The following is a 23,122-nucleotide window of genomic DNA, read 5'->3' as shown; positions in this document are numbered from 1 at the left end:
CTAGCATTGTGACTGGGTTAGATCATCATCACTAGCATTGTGACTGGGTTAGATCTTCATCACTAGCATTGTGACTGGGTTAGATCATCATCACTAGCATTGTGACTGGGTTAGATCTTCATCACTAGCACTGTGACTAGGTTAGATCATCATCACTAGCATTGTGACTGGGTTAGATCATCATCACTAGCATTGTGACTGGGTTAGATCATCATCACTAGCATTGTGACTGGGTTAGATCATCATCACTAGCATTGTGACTGGGTTAGATAATCATTAGCATACATGTACATTGCACATGTATTCTATGGCAGCTATAATAAATTTCTCATCTCTGTCCAGAGTTTTTTTTGTAGTATAACGTATTTTGATATATTTGATATTCTCTAGAGTTTTTTCACTTCCCTTTTAAGTACTCTGGCAAATATGAATTTATAGAAGGTTCAATCTAATGGCAAAGAAAATGCTGTAAAAATTTCACCATTTTGCAAAAACTGATGCTTTGAAAATGGCAACATCATTTTGTACTGCAACATATAAGACGTTGTCCTCCAATCATCAGTAACCAAACACTTTTATCTTCCACAATATTTACAATATGTATCAGTACACATTATATAAAAAAAAACACAATGCAAAGCTATCTATAAGCTGTGCCTTAAAAACAAAACCCAATATATAACAGCAAATTTTTTAAGCATAAAAACTTCTATTACACTGACTAGGTCACAGCTACATGTACAAACTTGGGAGGCATGTAAAGAAAACATCCAATTAAAACTGAAGTAAGGACAGAGTAGACAATGGAATGACTGGATGAATCATACAAATCACCTCAGGTCTGGGGAAGGTATGTTGTGTTCGCTTTTATGAGATTTGGAAATTTCATTTCTGAAATATTCTATGGTCTTGTTTATCCCCACCATCATAGGAACCTGTAAAAAAATAATGGTACCAATTAATGTGGAGTTCTTTATGTATAAATATTAACTAGAGTTAATCAACTGTACACCTACAGGCTGTGCACCTACAGACCGAACACCTGCAGACTGTACACCTACAGACTGTACGCCTACAGACTGAACACCTGCAGACCGTACACCTGCAGACTGAACACCTACAGGCTGTACACCTGCAGACCGAACAAATACAGACTGTACACCTACAGAGTGAACACCTACAGACTGTACACCTGCATACCGAACACCTGCAGACTGTACACCTACAGACTGAACACCTACAGACTGTAAACCTACAGACTGTACAGGAATCAGTCCCTTTATCATACTCATGCTTGCTGTGCATATGTTTGATTACAAGGAGTTACAAGGACATTGTATCCCCAGTTTGACCGCATTTTCAACTAGCAATGAGTTCAAGTACAATCCTTTATCTGCACTAACCAATCCAACTTTGGTAGTTTATATATTGGTCCATCTCAACCAATGAAATATGAGATTTCTCTATTAATATTTGCTGGTTGTCTAAAGTCAGATTACGGAGTGACTTGGTGAACGATTTTGTCAATAAATAAAAATGTCAACAATGTCTCCATCTGTAATAACCTGGATTAAAAATGATAATCTGAGGGATTAAATGTTATAATCCAAGGGGTTATATATATGATAATCTGAGGGGTTAAATATATGATAATCTGAGGGATTGAATATGACAATCTGAGGGATTCAATGTTATTATCCAAGGGGTTAAATATATGACAAAAAGAGGGATTAATTATGTGACAATCTGAGGGGTTAAGTATCTGATGATCTGAGGAATTAAATATACGACAGTTTCAGAAGTTAAATAACATAATCTGAGGGATTAAATATACGACAGTTTCAGAAGTTAAATAACATAATCTGAGGGATTAAATATACGACAGTTTCAGAAGTTAAATAACATAATCTAAGGATTAAATATACAACAGTTTCAGAAGTTAAATAACATAATCTGAGGGATTAAATATACGACAGTTTCAGAAGTTAAATAACATAATCTGAGGGATTAAATATATGACAGTTTCAGAAGTTAAATAACATAATCTGAGGGATTAAATATATGACAGTCTGAGGGATTAAATATCGCAATCTGAGAGGTTAAATATACGACAGTTTCAGAAGTTAAATAACATAATGTGAGGGATTAAATATATGACAGTCTGAGGGATTAAATATCGCAATCTGAGAGGTTAAATATACGACAGTTTCAGAAGTTAAATAACATTCTCTGAGGGATTAAATATACGACAGTTTCAGAAGTTAAATAACATAATCTGAGGAATTAAATATACAACAGTTTCAGAAGTTAAATAACATAATCTGAGGGATTAAATATATGACAGTTTCAGAAGTTAAATAACATAATCTGAGGGATTAAATATCGCAATCTGAGAGGTTAAATATACGACAGTTTCAGGAGTTAAATAACATAATCTGAGGGATTAAATATATGACAGTCTGAGGGATTAAATATCGCAATCTGAGAGGTTAAATATACGACAGTTTCAGAAGTTAAATAACATAATCTGAGGGATTAAATATATGACAGTCTGAGGGATTAAATATCGCAATCTGAGAGGTTAAATATACGACAGTTTCAGAAGTTAAATAACATTCTCTGAGGGATTAAATATACGACAGTTTCAGAAGTTAAATAACATAATCTGAGGAATTAAATATACGACAGTTTCAGAAGTTAAATAACATAATCTGAGGGATTAAATATATGACAGTTTCAGAAGTTAAATAACATAATCTGAGGGATTAAATATATGACAGTCTGAGGGATTAAATATCGCAATCTGAGAGGTTAAATATACGACAGTTTCAGAAGTTAAATAACATAATCTGAGGAATTAAATATATGACAGTCTGAGGGATTAAATATCGCAATCTGAGAGGTTAAATATACGACAGTTTCAGAAGTTAAATCACATAATCTGAAGGATTAAATATACGACAGTTTCAGAAGTTAAATCACATAATCTGAAGGATTAAATATACGACAGTTTCAGAAGTTAAATCACATAATCTGAAGGATTAAATATACGACAGTTTCAGAAGTTAAATCACATAATCTGAGGGATTAAATATACAACAGTTTCAGAAGTTAAATCACATAATCTGAGGGATTAAATATCGCAATCTGAGAGGTTAAATATACGACAGTTTCAGAAGTTAAATAACATAATCTGAGGGATTAAATATATGACAGTCTGAGGGATTAAATATACGACAGTTTCAGGAGTTAAATAACATAATCTGAGGGATTAAATATCGCAATCTGAGGGATTAAATATATGACAGTCTGAGGGATTAAATATCGCAATCTGAGAGGTTAAATATACGACAGTCTGAGGGATTAAATATACGACAGTTTCAGAAGTTAAATAACATAATCTGAGGGATTAAATATCGCAATCTAAGAGGTTAAATATATGACAGTCTGAGGGATTAAATATACGACAGTTTCAGAAGTTAAATAACATAATCTGAGGGATTAAATATCATAATCTGAGAGGTTAAATATATGATCATCTGAGGGGTTAAATATCATAATCTGAGGGATTAAATATATGACAGTCTGAGGGATTAAATATCGCAATCTGAGAGGTTAAATATATGATCATCTGAGGGGTTAAATATCGCAATCTGAGAGGTTAAATATATGATCTTCTGAGGGGTTAAATATCGCAATCTGAGAGGTTAAATATATGATCATCTGAGGGGTTAAATATCATAATCTGAGAGGTTAGGTAAATGATAATCTGAGGGGTTAAATATCATAATACATGACAAAAAATTGCAGCAGAAGCTCTCGTGGAACATAAGCCATCTCCAGTGACACAGCAAGCTCCAGATGTGTACCATGCCAAGTTGATGGAAAGCCATCTCCAGGGACACAGCAAGCTCCAGATGTGGACTATGCAAAGCTGATGGAAGACAAGCCATCTCCAGTGACACAGCAAGCTCCAGATGTGGACTATGCCAAGCTGATGGAAGACAAGCCATCTCCAGTGACACAGCAAGCTCCAGATGTGGACTATGCCAAGTCGATGGAAGACAAGCCATCTCCAGTGACACAGCAAGCTCCAGATGTGCACTATGTCAAGCTGTTGGAAGACAAGCCATCTCCAGTGACACAGCAAGCTCCAGATGTGCACTATGTCAAGCTGTAGGAAGACAAGCCATCTCCAGGGACACAGCAAGCTCCAGATGTGGACTATGCCAAGTTGATGGAAGACAAGCCATCTCCTGTGACACAGCAAACTCCAGATGTGGACTATGCCAAGTTGATGGAAGACAAGCCATCTCCAGGGACACAGCAAGCTTCAGATGTGGACTATCCCAAGCTGATGGAAGACAAGCCATCTCCAGTGACACAGCAATCTCCAGATGTGGACTATGCCAAGTTGATGGAAGACAAGCCATCTCCAGTGACACAGCAAGCTCCAGACGTGGACTATGCCAAGTTGATGGAAGACAAGCCATCTCCAGGGACACAGCAAGCTCCAGATGTGGACTATGCCAAGTTGATGGAAGACAAGCCATCTCCAGTGACACAGCAAGCTCCAGATGTGGACTATGCCAAGTTGATGGAAGACAAGCCATCTCCAGTGACACAGCAAGCTCCAGATGTGGACTATGCCAAGTTGATGGAAGACAAGCCATCTCCAGTGACACAGCAAGCTCCAGATGTGGACTATGCCAAGTTATTGGAAGACAAGCCATCTCCAGTGACACAGCAAGCTCCAGATGTGTAATATCCCAAGTTGATGGAAGACAAGCCATCTGCAGTGACACGGCAAGCTCCAGATGTGGACTATGCCAAGTTGATGGAAGACAAGCCATCTCCAGTAACACAGCAAGCTCCAGATGTGGACTATCCCAAGTTGATGGAAGACAAGCCATCTCCAGTAACACAGCAAGCTCCAGATGTGGACTATCCCAAGTTGATGGAAGACAAGCCATCTCCAGTGACACAGCAAGCTCCAGATGTGGACTATCCCAAGCTGATGGAAGACAAGCCATCTCCAGTGACACAGCAAGCTTCAGATGTGGACTATCCCAAGCTGATGGAAGACAAGCCATCTCCAAGGACACAGGAAGCTCCAGATGTGGACTATGCGAAGCTGACGGAAAGCCATCTCCAGTGACACAGCAAGCTCCAGATGTGGACTATCCCAAGTTGATGGAAGACAAGCCATCTGCAGTGACACGGCAAGCTCCAGATGTGGACTATGCCAAGTTGAAGGAAGACAAGCCACATAACTTCATATAAGATCACTTGAGTAGTCAATAACCACTGAGAACAGTGGAGGCCACATATTCAGACTGAGGGATTCTTTGTCCAAGATTCACCAGGGGTTGCTAGTTGAGGTATTGTTTTAGCAGAAACTCACATGAGGTTGCCAGCTGAGGCATTATTTTAGCAGAAACTCAACTGAGGTTGCCAGCTGAGGCATTGCTTAATCAGAATCTCACTGGAGGTTGGCAGTTGAGGTATGGTTTTAGCAGAACCTTGCTTGAGGTTGGCAGTTGAGGTATTGTTTTAGTAGAAACTCACCAGAGGTTGGCAGTTGAGGTATGGTTTTGGCAGAACCTTGCCTGAGGTTGCCATTTGAGGTATTGTTTAATCAGAAACTTACCTTAGGATGCTAGCTGAGGTATTCTTAACTCAGGGCCTCACCTGAGGTTGTGAGTTGAGGTATGGTTTAATCACAATCTCAACTGAGGTTGCCAGTTGAGGTATTGTTTTAACAGAAACTCACCTAAGGTGGCCAGTTGAGGTACTGTTTAATCAGAACCTCAACCAAAGTTGCCAGTTCGGGTATTGTTTTAGAAGAAACTCACCTGAGGTGGCCAGTTAAGGTACTGTTTAATTAGAAACTCACCTGAGGTTGCCAGTTGTATTGTTTAATCAGAAACTCACTCGAAGTTGCCAGTTGAGGTATTGTTTTAGCAGAAACTCCCCTGAGGTTGCCAGTTGAGGTATTGTTTAATCAGAAACTCACCATAGGTTGCCAGTTGAGGTATTGTTTAATCAGAAACTCACCTGAGCTGGCCAGCTGTATTGTTTAATCAGAAACTCACCAGAAGATGCCAGTTGAGGTATTGTTTTAGCAGAAACTCATCTGAGGTTGCCAGTTGAGGTATTGTTTAATCAGAAACTCACCTGAGGTTGCCAGTTGAGGTTTTGATTTAGCAGAAACTAACCTGAGGTTGCCAGCTGAGGTATTGTTTTAGCAGAAACTCACCTGAGGTTGCCAGTTGAGGTATTTCTTTGCCTTTGTTATGTCAGGTTTCCTTTTCTTTGGGTCATCCTGCACAGCTGGTAAATGTGTTATTTTGCTTCGACTTGAGCCTACAAGAAAATAATAAAGTAAAAATTTGGAAAAATTTTGCTATATCCACAAACTGTCAAAAAGACTTAGTTAACATGATATCTAGACTAGCTACCCAGCCAAACATGTGTCCACAAATTATTCCTAAACTCAGTCATAAATTTAACACACACACTCAGTAAATTCAATCAAAAGGTACTGTCAACAGTTGCTGAGCCCAACGAAAAAAGTGCTCAAAAATCTTCAAAACTCCATTCAAAAGGTGTCTACAAAACGGTACAATAAATGAAACCAAACTTATCTGCATAATGTTTACGCCGTACGGAAGAATATGTCTTCATCAATTACGCCACATAACTTACCAATCAAATGTCGTATTTTGTAGGCAAACGCTTTAATAGTGTACTCCTCAGGGTTGCCAATGTTGACCGGCCCGGTGTAGTTTGACTCCATTAACTTCACCAAGCCCTCCACAAGATCAGTGACGTACTGAAAGGAGCGAGTCTGGTCTCCCTGCCCATAAATCTGGAAACATAAACCAACACAGTATCAGCATATCTAGAGCAGGTATATAGAAAATTTAATGAAAGAAACAGTTTATTTTACTTCAACATCAAGTCTCATGGAAGAAGTGCTAGAAGATCTATTTATCTACAAGTTGTGATTATTGTTTAACTCTGTGGTCAATCATTTTTCACTGGCTGTGGGATTTACTAGCAAAGGAAACCAATGCCCCATGGTCAGGATTCCTGCACTTTGTGTGCCTCATGGTCAGGATTCCCGCCCCCTTGTGTGCCCCATAGACAGGATTCCCCGACTTTGTGTGCCACATGGTCAGGATTCCCCCACTTTGTGTGTCACATGGTCAGGACTCTCGCACCTTGTGTGCCTCATGGACAGGATTGCCCCACTTTGTGTGCCTCATGGATAGGATTTCCCCACTTTGTGTGCCACATGGTCAGGGTTCCCCCCAACTTTGTGTGCCTAATCGTCAGGGTTCCCCCACTGTGTGCCACATGGTCAGTGTTCCCCCACTTTGTGTGCCTAATGGTCAGGATTCCCCCACTTTGTGTGCCTAATGGTCAGGGTTCCCCAACTTTGTGTGCCACATGGTCAGGGTTTCCCCACTTTGTGTGCCACATGGTCAGGATTCCCCCACTTCGTCTGCCACATGGTCAGGATTCTTGCCCCTTGTGTGCCACATGGTCAGGATTCTCGACCCTTGTGTGCCTCATGGTCAGGATTCCCCTACTTTGTGTGCCTCATGGTCAGGATTCTCGCCCCTTGTGTGCCTCATGGTCAGGATTCCCCCACTTCGTGTGCCACATTGTCAGGATTTCCCCCACTTTGTGTGCCTCATGGACAGGATTCCCCAACTTTGTGTACCTCATGGTCAGGATTCCCCCACTTTTGTGTACCTCATGGTCAGGATTTCCCCCACTTTGTGTGCCACATTGTCAGGATTCACCCACTTTGTATGCCACATGGTCAGGATTCCCCCACTTTGTGTACCACATGGTCAGGATTCTCACACTTTGTGTGCCACATGGTCAGGATTCCCCAACTTTGTGTGCCACATTGTCAGGATTCACCCACTTTGTATGCCACATGGTCAGGATTCCCCCACTTTGTGTACCACATGGTCAGGATTCTCACACTTTGTGTGCCTCATGGTCAGGATTCTCGCCCCTTGTGTGCCACATGGTCAGGATTTCCCCCACTTTGTGTGCCACATTGTCAGGATTCACCCACTTTGTATGCCACATGGTCAGGATTCCCCCACTTTGTGTACCACATGGTCAGGATTCTCACACTTTGTGTGCCTCATGGTCAGGATTCTCGCCCCTTGTGTGCCACATGGTCAGGGTTTCCCCACTTTGTGTGCCTAATGGTCAGGATTCCCCCATTTTGTGTACCACATGGTCAGGATTCTCACACTTTGTGTGCCACATTGTCAGGATTCCCCCACTTTGTATGCTACATGGTCAGGATTCTCGCCCCTTGTGTACCTCATGGTCAGGATTTCCCCCACTTTGTGTGCCTCATGGTCAGGATTCTCACCCCTTGTGTGCCACATGGTCAGGGTTTCCCCACTTTGTGTGCCTAATGGTCAGGATTCCCCCACTTTGTGTGCCACATGGTCAGGATTGCCCCACTTTGTGTGCCTCATGGTCAGGATTCCCCCACTTTGTATGCCACATGGTGAGGGTTTCCCCACTTTGTGTGCCACATTGTCAGGATTCCCCCACTTTGTGTGCCACATGGTCAGGATTGCCCCACTTTGTGTGCCTCATGGTCAGGGTCCCCCCCCCCACTTTGTGTGCCACATGGTCAGGATTACCCCACTTTGTGTGCCACATTGTCAGGATTCCCCCACTTTGTGTGCCACATGGTCAGGATTCCCCCACTTTGTGTGCCACATGGTGAGGATTCCCCCACTTTGTGTGCCTCATGGTCAGGATTGCCACACCAAGTGTTCCACGTAGTCAGGATTGCCGCACCATGTGTGTCACATGGTCAGGGTTCCCCCCCACTTTGTGTGCCACATGGTGAGGATTCCCCCACTTTGTGTGCCTCATGGTCAGGATTGCCACACCAAGTGTTCCACGTAGTCAGGATTGCCGCACCATGTGTGCCACATGGTCAGGATTCCCCCACTTTGTATGCCACATGGTGAGGATTCCCCCACTTTCTGTGCCTCATGGTCAGGATTCCCCCACTTTGTATGCCACATGGTGAGGATTCCCCCACTTTGTATGCCACATGGTGAGGATTCCCCCACTTTGTGTGCCACATGGTCAGGATTCCCCCACTTTGTGTGTCACATGGTCAGGGTTCCCCCCCACTTTGTGTGCCACATGGTCAGGATTCCCCCACTTTGTATGCCACACGGTGAGGGTTCCCCCACTTTGTGTGCCACATTGTCAGGATTCCCCCACTTTGTGTGCCTCATGGACAGGATTGCCGCACCATGTGTGTCACATGGTCAGGATTGCCGCACCATGTGTGTCACATGGTCAGGATTGCCGCACCATGTGTGTCACATGGTCAGGATTGCCGCACCATGTGTGTCACATGGTCAGGGTTCCCCCCCACTTTGTGTGCCACATGGTCAGGATTCCCCCACTTTGTATGCCACATGGTGAGGGTTCCCCCGCTTTGTGTGCCACATTGTCAGGATTCCCCCACTTTGTGTGCCTCATGGACAGGATTGCCGCACCATGTGTGTCACATGGTCAGGATTGCCGCACCATGTGTGCCTCATCTCATGAGCTCTTGTAGTGCAGAGATAATACACACACTTACCGTAATGGTTTCATTCTGAAGTGCCTGAAGGATAAAGTTGCTGACCACTCTTCCATCATTCATGTGCATTCTGGGACCAAAGGTGTTAAATATGCGGGCCACTCGGACTGGTACATGGTCCTGAAAGCACAACAGTTTTCAAACTCTGATATTTAAATACTTGGTTGTTGTGGAAGGAACACTCATGAGCCCAGTGAGGGCTGAATTTTAGAGGTTACTTATGCCAGAATCACACTTACCCATCTACATGTGTAAGCATTCCAATATAGAATCCTCCAGTTAGGAAAATATGGTCTGTAGCTGATTATGAGACTCATTTCACTACGACTTGAAATAAATTTGTAACCCAAAGCAGGGGTCAAAGTCCAAAATGTCACAGGTCAATAGAATCAGGGTCCTTTGAGATCTACTTGTCCTCCTGAATACAGCACCTTCAGTTAAAAAAATTAAAATATGATGAGGCTATTGTATGATTAATTTTCTAACAAATATATGGGAATTAGTAAGGGCCATAATTTGTGTATGGTATTGTATTTGTACATGTAAATACAAGAACAGTTTAACAGTGCTAACTGATTGAAACGTTGATTAAACCACAGACTGATCGGACCAGTGCCTCTTCAACTCTACTGGCTGGACAACCTTTCTGGCAGTAAGAGGCATAGTTAGGTTTGTGCATGACAGAAATAGAGTGTTATCCCTGGTATTGTCACCAGTCTGACAGACCAGCTTTCAGACGACTACCCGTTTCCCCGGCATTGTTACCAATCTGACAGACCAGCTTTCAGATGACTACGTGTTTCCCTGACAATGTCACCATTATGACAGACCAGCTTTTAGATGACTACGTGTTCCCCTAGCATTGTTTCCAATCTAACAGACCAACTTTCAGATGACTACCTGTTTCCCTGACACTGTCACCAGTCTGACAGACCAGCTTTCAGATGACTACCTGTTTCCCTGGCATTGTTACCAATCTAACAGACCAGCTTTCAGATGACTACCTGTTTCCCTGACAATGTCACCATTCTGACAGACCAGTTTTCAGATGACTACCTGTTTCCCTGACACTGTCACCATTCTGACAAACCAGCTTTCAGATGACTACCTGTTTCCCTGACACTGTCACCATTCTGACAGACCAGCTTTCGGACGATTACCTGTTTCCCTGACACTGTCTCCATTCTGACAGACCAGCTTTCAGATGACTACCTGTTTCCCTGACACTGTCACCATTCTGACAGACCAGCTTTCAGATGACTACCTGCTTTCCCTGACAGTGTCACCATTCTGACAGACCAGCTTTCAGACGATTACCTGTTTCCCTGACACTGTCACCATTCTGACAGACCACCTTTCAGATGATTACCTGTTTCCCTGACACTGTCACCATTCTGACAGACCAGCTTTCAGATGACTACCTGATTCCTGTTTCCCTGACACTGTCACCAATCTAACAGACCAGCTTTCAGATGACTACCTGATTCCTTGACAGTGTCACCAGTCTGACAGACCAGCTTTCAGATGACTACCTGTTTCCCTGACATTGTCAGCAGTCTGACAGACCAGCTTTCACATGACTACCTGTTTCCCTGAGAGTGTTATCAATCTAACAGAGCAGCTTTCAGATGACTACCTGATTCCTTGACAGTGTCACCAGTCTGACAGACCAGCTTTCAGATGACTACCTGTACCTGTTTAGCGTAAGAGTAGGTGATGGTCTCCGCAACCCTCTTTCCCTCGTCGTAACACGCCCGCGGCCCAATCGGGTTTACGTTGCCCCAGTACTCCTCCGTCTGAGGATGCTCCTCTGGATCTGTAGCCAGACAGTGTTTTCACTGAGTTATTGTACAAGTTATTTGAGAGGATACACAGCCACAGATAAGCCACGATTGGAGCAGGGCAGAGACACAGTCATGACAGCAGAAACCCTCACTGTACATAAAAGCAAAAATGTCTCAGGGATGAGGCATCTCTGACCAATTAATTCATTTATCCAAATACCACCTCTGCTGGTCGAGCTGGGGTTTACGTTAAAAGGTTTGTCAGGTACGTGGTTCGGTACCTCAAGCCATACATCTGGGTCCAGTTTCACAAAGATGTACAATAATTGCACATATAGGACATATATATGGTAATAGTGATACAAAACAACGTACGACAAATATACTATAAAAATGTTGCACACGGCTTTGTGACACTGATCCCTCACTGCAATTACATTTATAAGTGAAATACATGTATCACTCTAGTCATATTTTTTTTATTTATTCATTTGCTGTTGTTTCGTGCCATTCTCAGAATTTGTGACTAAAGTGGTGTTAGTCAGTGTTACAGATGGAGGAAATCAAAATGCTTAGTATAAACCACTGACCTTTGGCAAATTACAGAAGAACTTTCCCATGCGTCACCTATAAGTTTGCACACCATTTTGGTGGAGGATTTGCGGTTTTCAACAAATGCTCGGCTATACAAACAGCCATACAAGTGTCACCAAAAACAGAGATGGGGTGAGGCAAATCTGCATTTTGCCTTTCCTAGTCTGGGATTGAACCGTAACCCTGTGTGTCCTAGCAAATAAATATTCCCCACCAAAAAAATGAAGTGATATGTCAGTCAAATTCAAAGACTGAATAACAGCTGGTTAACTGGATGGACTTCTTCTGCCACTATAAGTTTTAATATTTTTGTAATGTTTTTGTCATCTTTGAAGTACAGAATGGTTTACTTCATCCCCTGATTTAATTCATCTTGAATGCCATATAAAGAGTTTAAAGTAGAAAAGCAGGATCACATCATCTGGAAAAAAGGAGGCCATGATTTCATACAAATAAGATATAATTTCTTTTTATCTTTTGATTAATTCAATAATATGCAATCAACAAACTGGATATATTTCTCATCTTACCTCCGTACACCTCTGATGTAGACGCCAGTAAAAACTTTGCCCGCACTCTTTTGGCTAAACCTATAAAACAAGTGATGAAGAAATGTTTGGTTATCAGGTTTCCAGGTTGAGGGCTCCATGCTTTTGTTAAACATTAAACAATGTAAAAGAAATTTACATGTAGTTATATTAAATTTGTGTTATCGGGTTTCCAGGTTGAGGGCTCCATGCTTTTGTTAAACATTAAATAATGTAAAAGAAATTTACATGTAGTTATATTAAGTTTGTGTTATCGGGTTTCCAGATTGAGGCCTCCATGCTTAGGTTAAACATTAAATAATGTAAAAGAAATTTACATGTAGGTATATTAAGTTTGTGTTATCATGTTTCCAGGTTGAGGGCTCCATGCTTTTGTTAAACATTAAACAATGTAAAAGAAATTTACATGTAGTTATATTAAGTTTGTGTTATCGGGTTTCCAGATTGAGGCCTCCATGCTTAGGTTAAACATTAAATAATGTAAAAGAAATTTACATGTAGTTATATTAAGTTTGTGTTATCATGTTTCCAGGTTGAGGGCTCCATGCTTTTGTTAAACATTAAATAATGCAAAAGAAATTTACATGTAGTTATATTAAGATTGTGTTATCGGGTTTCCAGGTTGAGGGCTCCATGCTTTTGTTAAACATTAAATAATGTAAAAGAAATTTACATGTAGTTATATTAAGATTGTGTTATGGGGTTCCAGGTTGAGGGCTCCATGCTTTTGATAAACATTAAATAATGTAAAAGAAATTTACATGTAGTTATATTAAGATTGTGTTATGGGGTTTCCAGGTTGAGGGCTCCATGCTTTTGTTAAACATTAAATAATGTAAAAGAAATTTACATGTAGTTATATTAAGATTGTGTCATGGGGTTTCCAGGTTGAGGGCTCCATGCTTTTGTTAAACATTAAATAATGTAAAAGAAATTTACATGTAGCTATATTAAGTTTGTGTTATCGGGTTTCCAGGTTGAGGGCTGGATTTTTGTGGCATCAACACATGATCCGACAAGAATGGATCACGCAAATGGAAACAAAAAGAAAACAGAAGACAGATGGGCTTCAACTAACATTAGCTGGCGCAAAAGGCCACACGAACATCATCGCCTACTTACTGTCACCCAGTCCTCACCGCACTAGGCGGGGAACCTTACAGGCCTTATCTTACAGGAGTACAAAGACGGCTTACCCAGCATGTTGATAGTCCCCAGGGTGTTGGTTTTTATTGTCTTCAGGGGGTTGTACATATAGTGTGGGGGTGAGGCCGGGGAAGCTAAGTGATAGATCTCATTAACTGGAAGAACAAAGTTCAAACCAAGAGTCAAACTTACAAAAAAACCACTGAAGCAAACAGGCTCATACAGAGAATTTGTATCCCGAGAGATTTAAGCATACATCAAGCTGGTTTTTGAACAATGATATAAAGAATCAGTTAATGCATAGAAAGCAAATACCAATTTATATCAAACACACTTTTCACGACACATAAGACATGATAATTATGTCATCACGAGCAAGAAGAAAAATTCTATTACCCTCAATATAGAGCGGATTCACAACATCATGGTTTAAAATCTCAAAGTTGTGATGACCCATCCAGTGTTCCACATTTCGTTTTCGACCCGTGAAGAAATTGTCAACCACTGTCACCTCGTGGCCATCTTTCATGAGTTTGTCCACGAGGTGAGACCCCACGAAGCCAGCACCTCCAGTTATCTGCAACAACAACAGTTTTATTGTCAACAGACAATGGGAGATGTGCATGATAAAGCTGTGTTGCCACGTGATTGTGTTTGCAACAGTCATAATGACCAGTAAACCACTGTCCGTCATGACGTACCTGACACATCCCATGTCAGTGTAAACACAGCATGATGACCAGAGTAAACCACTGTCCGTCATGACGTACCTGACACATCCCATGTCAGTGTAAACACAGCATGGTGACCAGTGTAAACCTCTGTCTGTCATGACGTACTGGACACATCCCGTGTCAGTGTAAACACAGCATGATGACCAGAGTAAAACACTATCCGTCATGACGTACTGGACACATTCCGTGTCAGTGTAAACACAGCATGATGACCAGAGTAAAACACTGTACATCATGATGTACTGGACACATCCTGTGTCAGTGTAAACACAGCATGATGACCAGAGTAAACCACTGTACATCATGACGTACTGGACACATCCCATGTCAGTGTAAACACAGCATGATGACCAGAGTAAACCACTGTCCGTCATGACGTACTGGACACATCCTGTGTCAGTGTAAACACAGCATGATGACCAGAGTAAACCACTGTCCGTCATGACGTACTGGACACATCCCGTGTCAGTGTAAACACAGCATGATGACCAGAGTAAACCACTGTCCATCATGACATACTGGACACATCCCATGTCAGTGTAAACACAGCATGATGACCAGAGTAAACCACTGTCCGTCATGACGTACTGGACACATCCTGTGTCAGTGTAAACACAGCATGATGACCAGAGTAAACCACTGTCCGTCATGACGTACTGGACACATCCCGTGTCAGTGTAAACACAGCATGATGACCAGAGTAAACCACTGTCCATCATGACATACTGGACACATCCCATGTCAGTGTAAACACAGCATGATGACCAGAGTAAACCACTGTCCGTCATGACGTACTGGACACATCCTGTGTCAGTGTAAACACAGCATGATGACCAGAGTAAACCACTGTCCGCCACGACGTACTGGACACATCCTGTGTCAGTGTAAACACAGCATGATGACCAGAGTAAACCACTGTCCGTCATGACGTACTGGACACATCCCGTGTCAGTGTAAACACAGCATGATGACCAGAGTAAACCACTGTCCATCATGACGTACCTGACACATCCTGTGTCAGTGTAAACACAGCATGATGACCAGAGTAAACCACTGTCCGTCACGACGTACTGGACACATCCTGTGTCAGTGTAAACACCAGGCACTCAAGGTTGACGTGTAATTTGTCATGCTGAAGCAGTGACGATCCAACTGAATACAGTACACAACTGACAGAACGACAGATTAACAGACACTGAGGGTGCAAACCTATGGCCCCCCTACAGTCAATGCTGGTAGAGGGATAGTGACAACTACATTATTTACCAATATCCTCTTCCTGTCTTTATATGTCAGAAACTTGACTTCAGGGTAGACTTTTTTCCTGGAAAGACAATGAAACATCACATGAACTCTGGCAGCTTTAGCATATCCTGACATGAAATCTACAGGCTTACATGTAGGGATGTCAAAAAACCAGACAGGGTCAGAGCTGCCTGATGAAGGGCAGAGGGCCCCAGGCAAGAAAGTGCTTCTATTTCACTCCCTTCAAAGTGTAAGCAGAATATAACCATGACATTTTATCAACGACAAATACTTCACGAAAGAGTTTTGTTTATTTTTTTGTAATGTTGACAACATTTATTTACATTTAGATGACTGAATAAAAATATATGTTGGATTATTTCGCTCCACAGTTAATTCTGGACAATTATCACATTAAATGTACCTCCATTATTTTGGTTTTTATTTAACAATTCCACGGCATTCTTCTACATTGCCCCAAAATAAAGCAGGCCAAAATTTACAGACATGTAATTTAATACAGTAAAACTTGTGTAAAACGACCATGCCTGACACCGTGAGAAAATGTCAAATTGACAAGATGTCGGTTTATGGAGATCCTATATGTGCATTGATCAACAACAAGAGTGACTTTGTAATACAGGCTGTATAGATGTCACTATTATAGGTTGTACATATGTCACTAGTATCGGTTGTACAGAAGGCACTAGTACAGGTTGTACAGATGTCACTAGTATATGTTGTACAGATGTCACTATTATAGGTTGTACAGATGTCACTAGTATAGGTTGTACAGATGTCACTAGTACAGGTTGTACAGATGTCACTAGTATATGTTGTACAGATGTCACTAGTATAGGTTGCACAGATGTCACTAGTATAGGTTGTACAGATGTCACTTGTATAGGTTGCACAGATGTCACTAGTATAGATTGTACAGATGTCACTAGTATAGGTTGCACAGATGTCACTAGTGTAGGTTATACAGATGCCACTAGTATAGGTTGCTCAGATGTCGCCAGTGTAGGTTGTACAGATGTCACTAGTACTGGTTGTCCAGTCCACATGTGGCAGCACTAAAACATATATGCATATACCCATGCATACTGACATGTTTTCACCCGGGAAATGTGTTTCATACTGGCCCAGGTAAAACTGCTTCTGTGTTAGGTTATGGCTGCCCGCACATGTAGTTCGTCCAACACTCTTGTGTTTAAATAAACTTATTTCACACCAGACATAGAAGTGCTAGCACAAAAAATAACACCCTACAAGACAAGGTGTTAAGGTGCACATGTATTTGTTGTATTTATGTGTACATTCAGAGGCGTACCCAAAGTATTTATGTGTACATTTAGAGGAGAACCCCTAGTGTTCATGTGTACATTCAGAGTCGTACCCAAAGTATTTACATGTACATTCAGAGGCGTACTCCAATATGTATGTGTACATTCAGAGGCATATCCCAAGTATTTATGTGTACATTCAGAGGCATACCCCAAGTGTTTATGTGTACATTCAGATTACTGAGACAACCCTGTAATACAATACCTGCTTTCCAAATCTTTTACCCGCTGCTTGAGATTTTCTATATCATTTCGGAGCATTTCTTCTCGTATGTGTCTGAAACCAAAAATACCTCAATGTTAATAGACAATACCAGACACCAACAAGCTCAACGTTAATGTTCCAATCATGTTTAATCATCATAAAATGTTGAGAATTCCAGGTCTAAGGCTGGGTCTGAACATCCCTTGTGTCACCCCTTGTGTCTGACACTTTGACCACGTGGCCATGATTCACCACTACTGTGTACATATATGAACCAGGAGCAGGTTCTCCAGTGCTTAATTACCTGCATGGAGGGAGGAGTGCAACAGGAGCAGCTACCTGTGTTTATATTAGCAGCAGACTTCAAATCCTGGTGTGACCCACACAGTAAATCCTTCACCTGGTGGCATGAGCAAGCAGGTCCCAAGAAGCGTGAGGCTCTAGGTCTGTGAAGGTGGGCGTATCTTGGTAGAGGCCATGATTCACGGAGGGAGGAGTGCAACAGGAGCAGCTATTTATTGGTAGCCAGACTGTGGTACATTTTCTTAACAAAATATAATACACATGAATACAGAGGGAAAAAAAAACTTTCGGATGTTAAATGTACAGTGCGTTAAGTGTTATTTACTGAAGATTAGTTTAACATTCTGTTTTCCACCAACCTGTTTGCCTCCTTGTCCCCAGCTAGAAATGTCCCATACACCACTGCAAACAAACCACGATACGAAAAGCGATAATTTAGTGAGTACATGTACTGCTTCTGCTACCTGAATGAGCTGTGAGAGCAGTAGCTATGTCCATATGTGAGCCCACAGAAGGCACCATGTATCAAGCTTCATTACTGAATGGCCTGGCTTTTTGAAAAAAAAAGTCTGGAAAACTGTAAAAAAAAAAATTGTTCAAAACAGGAGAAATACAGTAACAAATTTTTATCAATGAATTGGTCTAGAGCTCAATATGTAACTTGTCCCGGATATGCCATGTACAAGATTAATGCAGCACACAACTATGAAAAAATAGTGTATGAAAACCTGCTTCTTGATGAACTGACAGATAGACGAACTAAGGGGTTTACCAGGTTCCTAAAACCATCTATTAATATGACACATTTAATGATCAACCAGTTCTGCATATGTATACGTACACCTAAATCCACAGCCGCAGGATAGATAAAAAAATCATTTCAGCTTACGTGTGCATCCATTGCCGCTAAGTTTATAATAATCCAAGATTGCTCTGATGTTAGGTTTGGCAAAATTTTGTCCAGCCAAGGATAGCCCAAACCAACTTCCGAGAGCACTCCATTTAAAGACTTGATGCAGTTGCCCTGGCAGTTTGTCACAGCATTTGAGACAAAAAGTACCAATCACATACGCCTCCATGTCCTGAAGTTTGCAGGCACTTGCGCTCCTTATCTTTTTGTCTGTCGATGTATCACAAGCACAACGTCAATGGGTTATTTCCTAGGCTGCGTGGGCCCGAGATTCCAAAGGGTGTTCTAACAGTCTCGAGATACATGACAAGGGCAGGTAACTGCATCAGGTTTTTAAATTGAGCGCGCTCTGACGTTGGTTTGGGGCTATCTTTGGCTGAACAAAATTTTGCCAAACCTAACATCAGAGCAATCTCAGACAAGGCCTAAAAGAGCTGGGTACAAAAGAAATATTTTCTGCCCATTTCCACAGCTGCTGGCTATATGACTGCCCACAGTGGACGGCAGCAATAGGCCTACAGCGTATATGTAACTGGCTAAGAAAAAAAGATTGCTCTAACTGTAACGCCGAGGTTGCCTACTGTTTGTCTTTCATCCGCTTCACAGAAGTTTATTGAGAAAAGCGGATTGTTCAATAAACTCACTTCATGCCTTCTTCACGCGATGCATGTAAAGCAACCCCAGCTTTACAACTACCGACACAGCTTTGTTTTGTTTCTATGTTGGCTCACCTACAACCATAATAGTCAAAGCACATAACATCAAAAAAGTCTTCATCTTTGATCGTGAAGAAAGTCTCAGTCTCATTCCTGTATCAATCGAACCCCTGTCCTATCCGCAATTTGTCGCAGGCCTTCTACTACACTGAGATTTGACAATGCATACTGTGTTTTGGTTTCATCAGCCTTTGATCTCCTTATCGTTTGATCCCATCAAAGTCATGCCGCACTTATCACTGACAGTGAAGGTAAACGAAAGTTGCGGTATATGAAGAGCGAATTTGAGCTAAGACCGGTTACTCACTGCAAGGAAAACGCATTCAACCTACATGCTAAGAAAAGAATGTATCCGATATATACTTCTGTATAAAAATAATTTTTATAGGTAATTATTTGAAAGTAAAGTGAAATTTACGTTCAAAAGAGGATCAATTTAAATTTATAAAAAAAAGTCCATTTTCGTCTCTGCAACACCTATCATTTGCAATTTTGAAAGGGTTGACCGCAAATTTGCTTGATCCAATCGGATTCAAGTATTTAATTCGGTGCTGAAATAAACACGAAATTAACGCGCCTTTTTCAAGCGGGTGAAAAAGTGTCGGTAAGTGATAATAGTTATTATTTGATTGTAAAACACTGATTTGTGGTATTTTTTCAGAATTGGCTTCATGTCACAACGAAAGAACATGATAGACAATTTTGAAATGAAGTAAACTGGTTAACTTATGTGAGAGAAGTGGAATTGATAATCAAATAAAACGGACATTTCGTTTCCGAACAACAACAACATTGTTTGTGGCATTTAGAAGTTGGAACGGAAGTACACTGGACAAGGCATTGCTTATGGATTTACAACTTCTTGGTTTATTGTCACGACGGTTCGATGCAGATACTAGCATCGTTATGAAGTGAGTTTTAACTACTGAGGGCGCTTAGATTTTGAACCCTGTTGGACTGAACGTGCTTTGCGGAACAAAGTGGGCCTTCAAATTGATTCTAAAACAGCACCACAGGCCGATTTCTTGTGTGGATTGTGGAGAAAAGGATCTTTTCAATCAATAATACACATTCAAATTCAGTTCAAGCCAGTTATACAGTTGTATTCAGAAAACCTGAATAAGTCAAAGTGTTGACTTTACTCTCTTGAAATTCCTGCTGTGCAGCCACGACACATGGGGTGCATCCAAGATCCAGTTTGTATCTGAGGCCTCGGTATTTCAGTTAAATGTTTAGGTCTATTTTCAGCAATTTCTGATATTTACAGAGCTTGAAAATATTTATTTATTTATTTTATTGGTGTTTTATGCCGTACTCAAGAATATTTCACGTATACGACGGCGGCCAACATTATGGTGGGAGGAAACCGGGCAGAGCCCGGGGGGCAACCCACGACCATCCGCAGGTTGCTGGCAGACCTTCCCACTTACGGCCGGAGTGGAAGCCATCATGAGCTGGACTTAAACTCACAGCGACCGCATTGGTGAGAGACTCCTAGGTCATTACGCTGTGCTAGCGTGCTAACCAACTGAGCCACGGAGGCCCCCAAGCGTGAAATAAAACCTCACACCAGTAACCTGCATGTATTTGTAGGTTATAGGATTAGGTGCACCCCTGTATCCCATTAGGTTGACAGGGTAGATTACAGGATTAGGTGCACCCCTGTATCCCATTTGGTTGACAGGGTAGGTTACAGGATTAGGTGCACCCCTGTATCCCATTTGGTTGACAGGTTAGGGTACAAGATTTGGTGCACCTGCATCCCATTAGATTACAGGGTGGTTACGGTATTTGAACGGCCTGAAACCCTATTACCTGGGGTATGTATTATGCAGTGATGCGGCATTTATTCTCTATTGTCTATTGTCTTGAGTATGAGAGTATACATCAAATAATTACATGTAGAAATTATTTTCTCACATAGTAGTTGCTTAGCTTTTTATTTTTAAAATTTTATTTTAATGTTAATTTATTGAGATGTAAGTATAGTTTCATTTTATGTTTTATACCAGTGGCCAGGAAAGCGTAAAATATGAAGTCAGCCTATTAAGGTTTAAGCCGATGTAAAAGTGTGTGTCATTTACTTAAAATCTGGCATTGCATCATTATAATTAATCCCAATGATTTCTGTAATTAGCTTTCCTTTAAATTATTGTTTTAAAGAAGTTAATAGAGCTCATGGTGGCAAAGTCGGTGCACAACTTCGATACACCCAGAGTACAAGGCACTGCGTGACAGTAAATAAGCTAACATTCAACTAGGTGAATGACAACCTGTTAGAAGTGCATCACATCAATGGCATCATGTACAACCTTCTACATGTAGTTGTCAAAGCAATGCTGTTCACTGTGAAGAAGATTCGAAAAACGGAAAGTTAATTATCGGCAGACAAATATTATCAAAAAATGTAGGTAACTTCAATTTTTACTCTGATTTTTAACCTTCATTTCATAGCATCACAAGTCTAGTTGCGGTGCATCATGCCAGTTGCGCGATGCATCAAATTTTTAAAGTTAAAGTTTTCAGTCATCAGGATTTGGATTTATGACACTTTCAATTTGAAAGAAAATTGCAACTATAACAGGAAATACATGTGAATTGTCGGCTCATTGCCCAGCTCTTCAACAGGATATTTAGTATTTTATTTTTCTCCACTTTCGTCAGTTTGTTTTTAGCGAATGAAAAATTATTCGCTTTTGTCATTGTGTAACCTCCCTGTAACCTGAACTATCGTTTGCAGTTTATTTCAAGCCCCGTATTTACCTACCTCAACGTTTAATCGTTGAACAGAAAGACCCAGACGATTCATTTGACATTTTATTAGGACACATCATGCCAGGCAGGAAGAAGACCACTAAGGTGTCGACGGCTCAAGCTGTCAAGAGCGTCGAGTCTAGAGAGGAGGAGGTCACCGAGGAGGGGGATTTGGGAGGTGGGGGCGATGGTGCCCAGGAAGTGGGCATGGATGTTGATCAAGACTTCTCCACTGGCTCCACATTCCTTCGTAGAGAGTTCAACCCTGAAGGTAGATGTAGTTTATGTAATTTTGTGTGCAAGTATATATTAGGGCAGTATATAGAGTGGTGTTAGTTTCAAAGCTATTAGCAGTTCAGACTAATCAATCTGTACATAAAGTAACACGTAAATTAAATGACAATATGATTGTTTATGATTAAAAAGTTTGGTTTACATTTTTATCATTCGCAGACTTGTAAGTGCTCAGAGAGCATTTTAATTTGCCATTCTTAAACATAATGTTTTCATACTCTATTGCGCTTCCACTTTTAATGTTTTGAGATCAAAACCTTCTTTTCTAGATGGTCTTGTATAAAGATATATACTGATAAATTCCCGGCTTTCCCTTGGTGTTTTCGGCACGATATGGCTGAGATATTGCTGATGTGGCGTCATAATCATTCATTCCCTAGGTGTTTGGTCTGTCCGACATATCACTGATAATAATAATATCTTTATTTATCAAAGGTTGCTCAGTCAGTTTGCAGTCAAACTGTTCTTCCCCAAAGCCTTCACAGAGAAAACAATATATAGGAATCTGGTATTTCAGAGCCCAGTGAAAAATACATCGATATATGTAAAACAAGCATCATGTATATTTGAAAAGTGATGGTACATACTTACACTCATTCTTACAAGAGCAGCCACAACACAACCAATAGTGGTGTCTCTGCAACTGTGTCCCATATAGCAGAAGTAGGGTAGTGGGAGACAGCCCATTACTGACCCCTCCTACCCCCTCCCCCCCCCCCCCCCCCCCCGCTACAGCTGGAACCCCTACACACAAGTACGGAGAACAAACCAAGTAAGTTGGAGATGGTTTGGTTTGAACAATGCAAATGTGTCACAAACTTGATAAGCTTGACAGTCTTCTCTGTTGTGTCAGTTTGCATTGACCAGTGCCTGTCTGTATCCAAATCTGCC

The 23,122-nt window shown here is 41.3% G+C and overlaps 2 protein-coding genes across 3 annotated transcripts in view; one reads left to right on the top strand and one right to left on the bottom strand.

Moving 5' to 3' along the window:
• Positions 1–553: 553 nt before the first annotated feature.
• On the bottom strand, positions 554–19,421 carry LOC135479202 (UDP-glucuronic acid decarboxylase 1-like). Of its 2 annotated transcripts, none has more exons than XM_064758994.1 (12): positions 19,353–19,421; positions 17,917–17,959; positions 17,255–17,326; positions 15,725–15,782; positions 14,121–14,301; positions 13,775–13,879; positions 12,561–12,620; positions 11,347–11,468; positions 9,653–9,772; positions 6,709–6,871; positions 6,260–6,366; positions 554–935 (listed from the first exon to the last, which is right to left on the bottom strand). In XM_064758994.1, the coding sequence occupies exons 1-12, from the start codon at positions 19,366–19,368 to the stop codon at positions 831–833; spliced, it is 1,152 nt and encodes a 383-aa protein (XP_064615064.1). In that variant the 5' UTR covers positions 19,369–19,421; the 3' UTR covers positions 554–830. The 2 variants fall into 2 exon arrangements, with proteins under 2 accessions (XP_064615064.1, XP_064615063.1); XM_064758993.1 differs by having other exon boundaries at positions 19,199–19,415.
• Positions 19,422–19,781: 360 nt separating this feature from the next.
• LOC135479102 (structural maintenance of chromosomes protein 4-like) overlaps positions 19,782–23,122 on the top strand; it is a 43,598-nt gene continuing 40,257 nt past the window's right edge. Inside the window, exons 1-2 of the mRNA XM_064758823.1 lie at positions 19,782–19,787; positions 22,008–22,208. Of these exons, the coding sequence (XP_064614893.1) occupies positions 22,016–22,208 (193 nt within the window). The 5' untranslated portion in view covers positions 19,782–19,787; positions 22,008–22,015. The remainder of the gene's footprint in view (positions 19,788–22,007; positions 22,209–23,122) is intronic.

Source organism: Liolophura sinensis, chromosome 12 (assembly GCF_032854445.1).
Source record: "Liolophura sinensis isolate JHLJ2023 chromosome 12, CUHK_Ljap_v2, whole genome shotgun sequence".
Lineage (NCBI taxonomy): Eukaryota > Metazoa > Mollusca > Polyplacophora > Chitonida > Chitonidae > Liolophura > Liolophura sinensis.
Note: the sequence above shows the minus strand (reverse complement) of the source record. Positions and strands in the feature narration are given on the sequence as shown.

Bases quoted from the DNA above. Each gene is read 5' to 3' on its own strand.
- LOC135479202 (XM_064758993.1), bottom strand. From the start codon at position 19,274: ATGAGACTGAGACTTTCTTCACGATCAAAGATGAAGACTTTTTTGATG. The intron at 17,960-19,198 runs GTGAGCCAACAT...GTTTGTTTGCAG, and splicing joins TTTGACTATTATGGTTGTAG to TGGTGTATGGGACATTTCTA. The intron at 6,872-9,652 runs GTAAGTGTGTGT...TTATGTTTCCAG, and splicing joins TTCAGAATGAAACCATTACG to ATTTATGGGCAGGGAGACCA.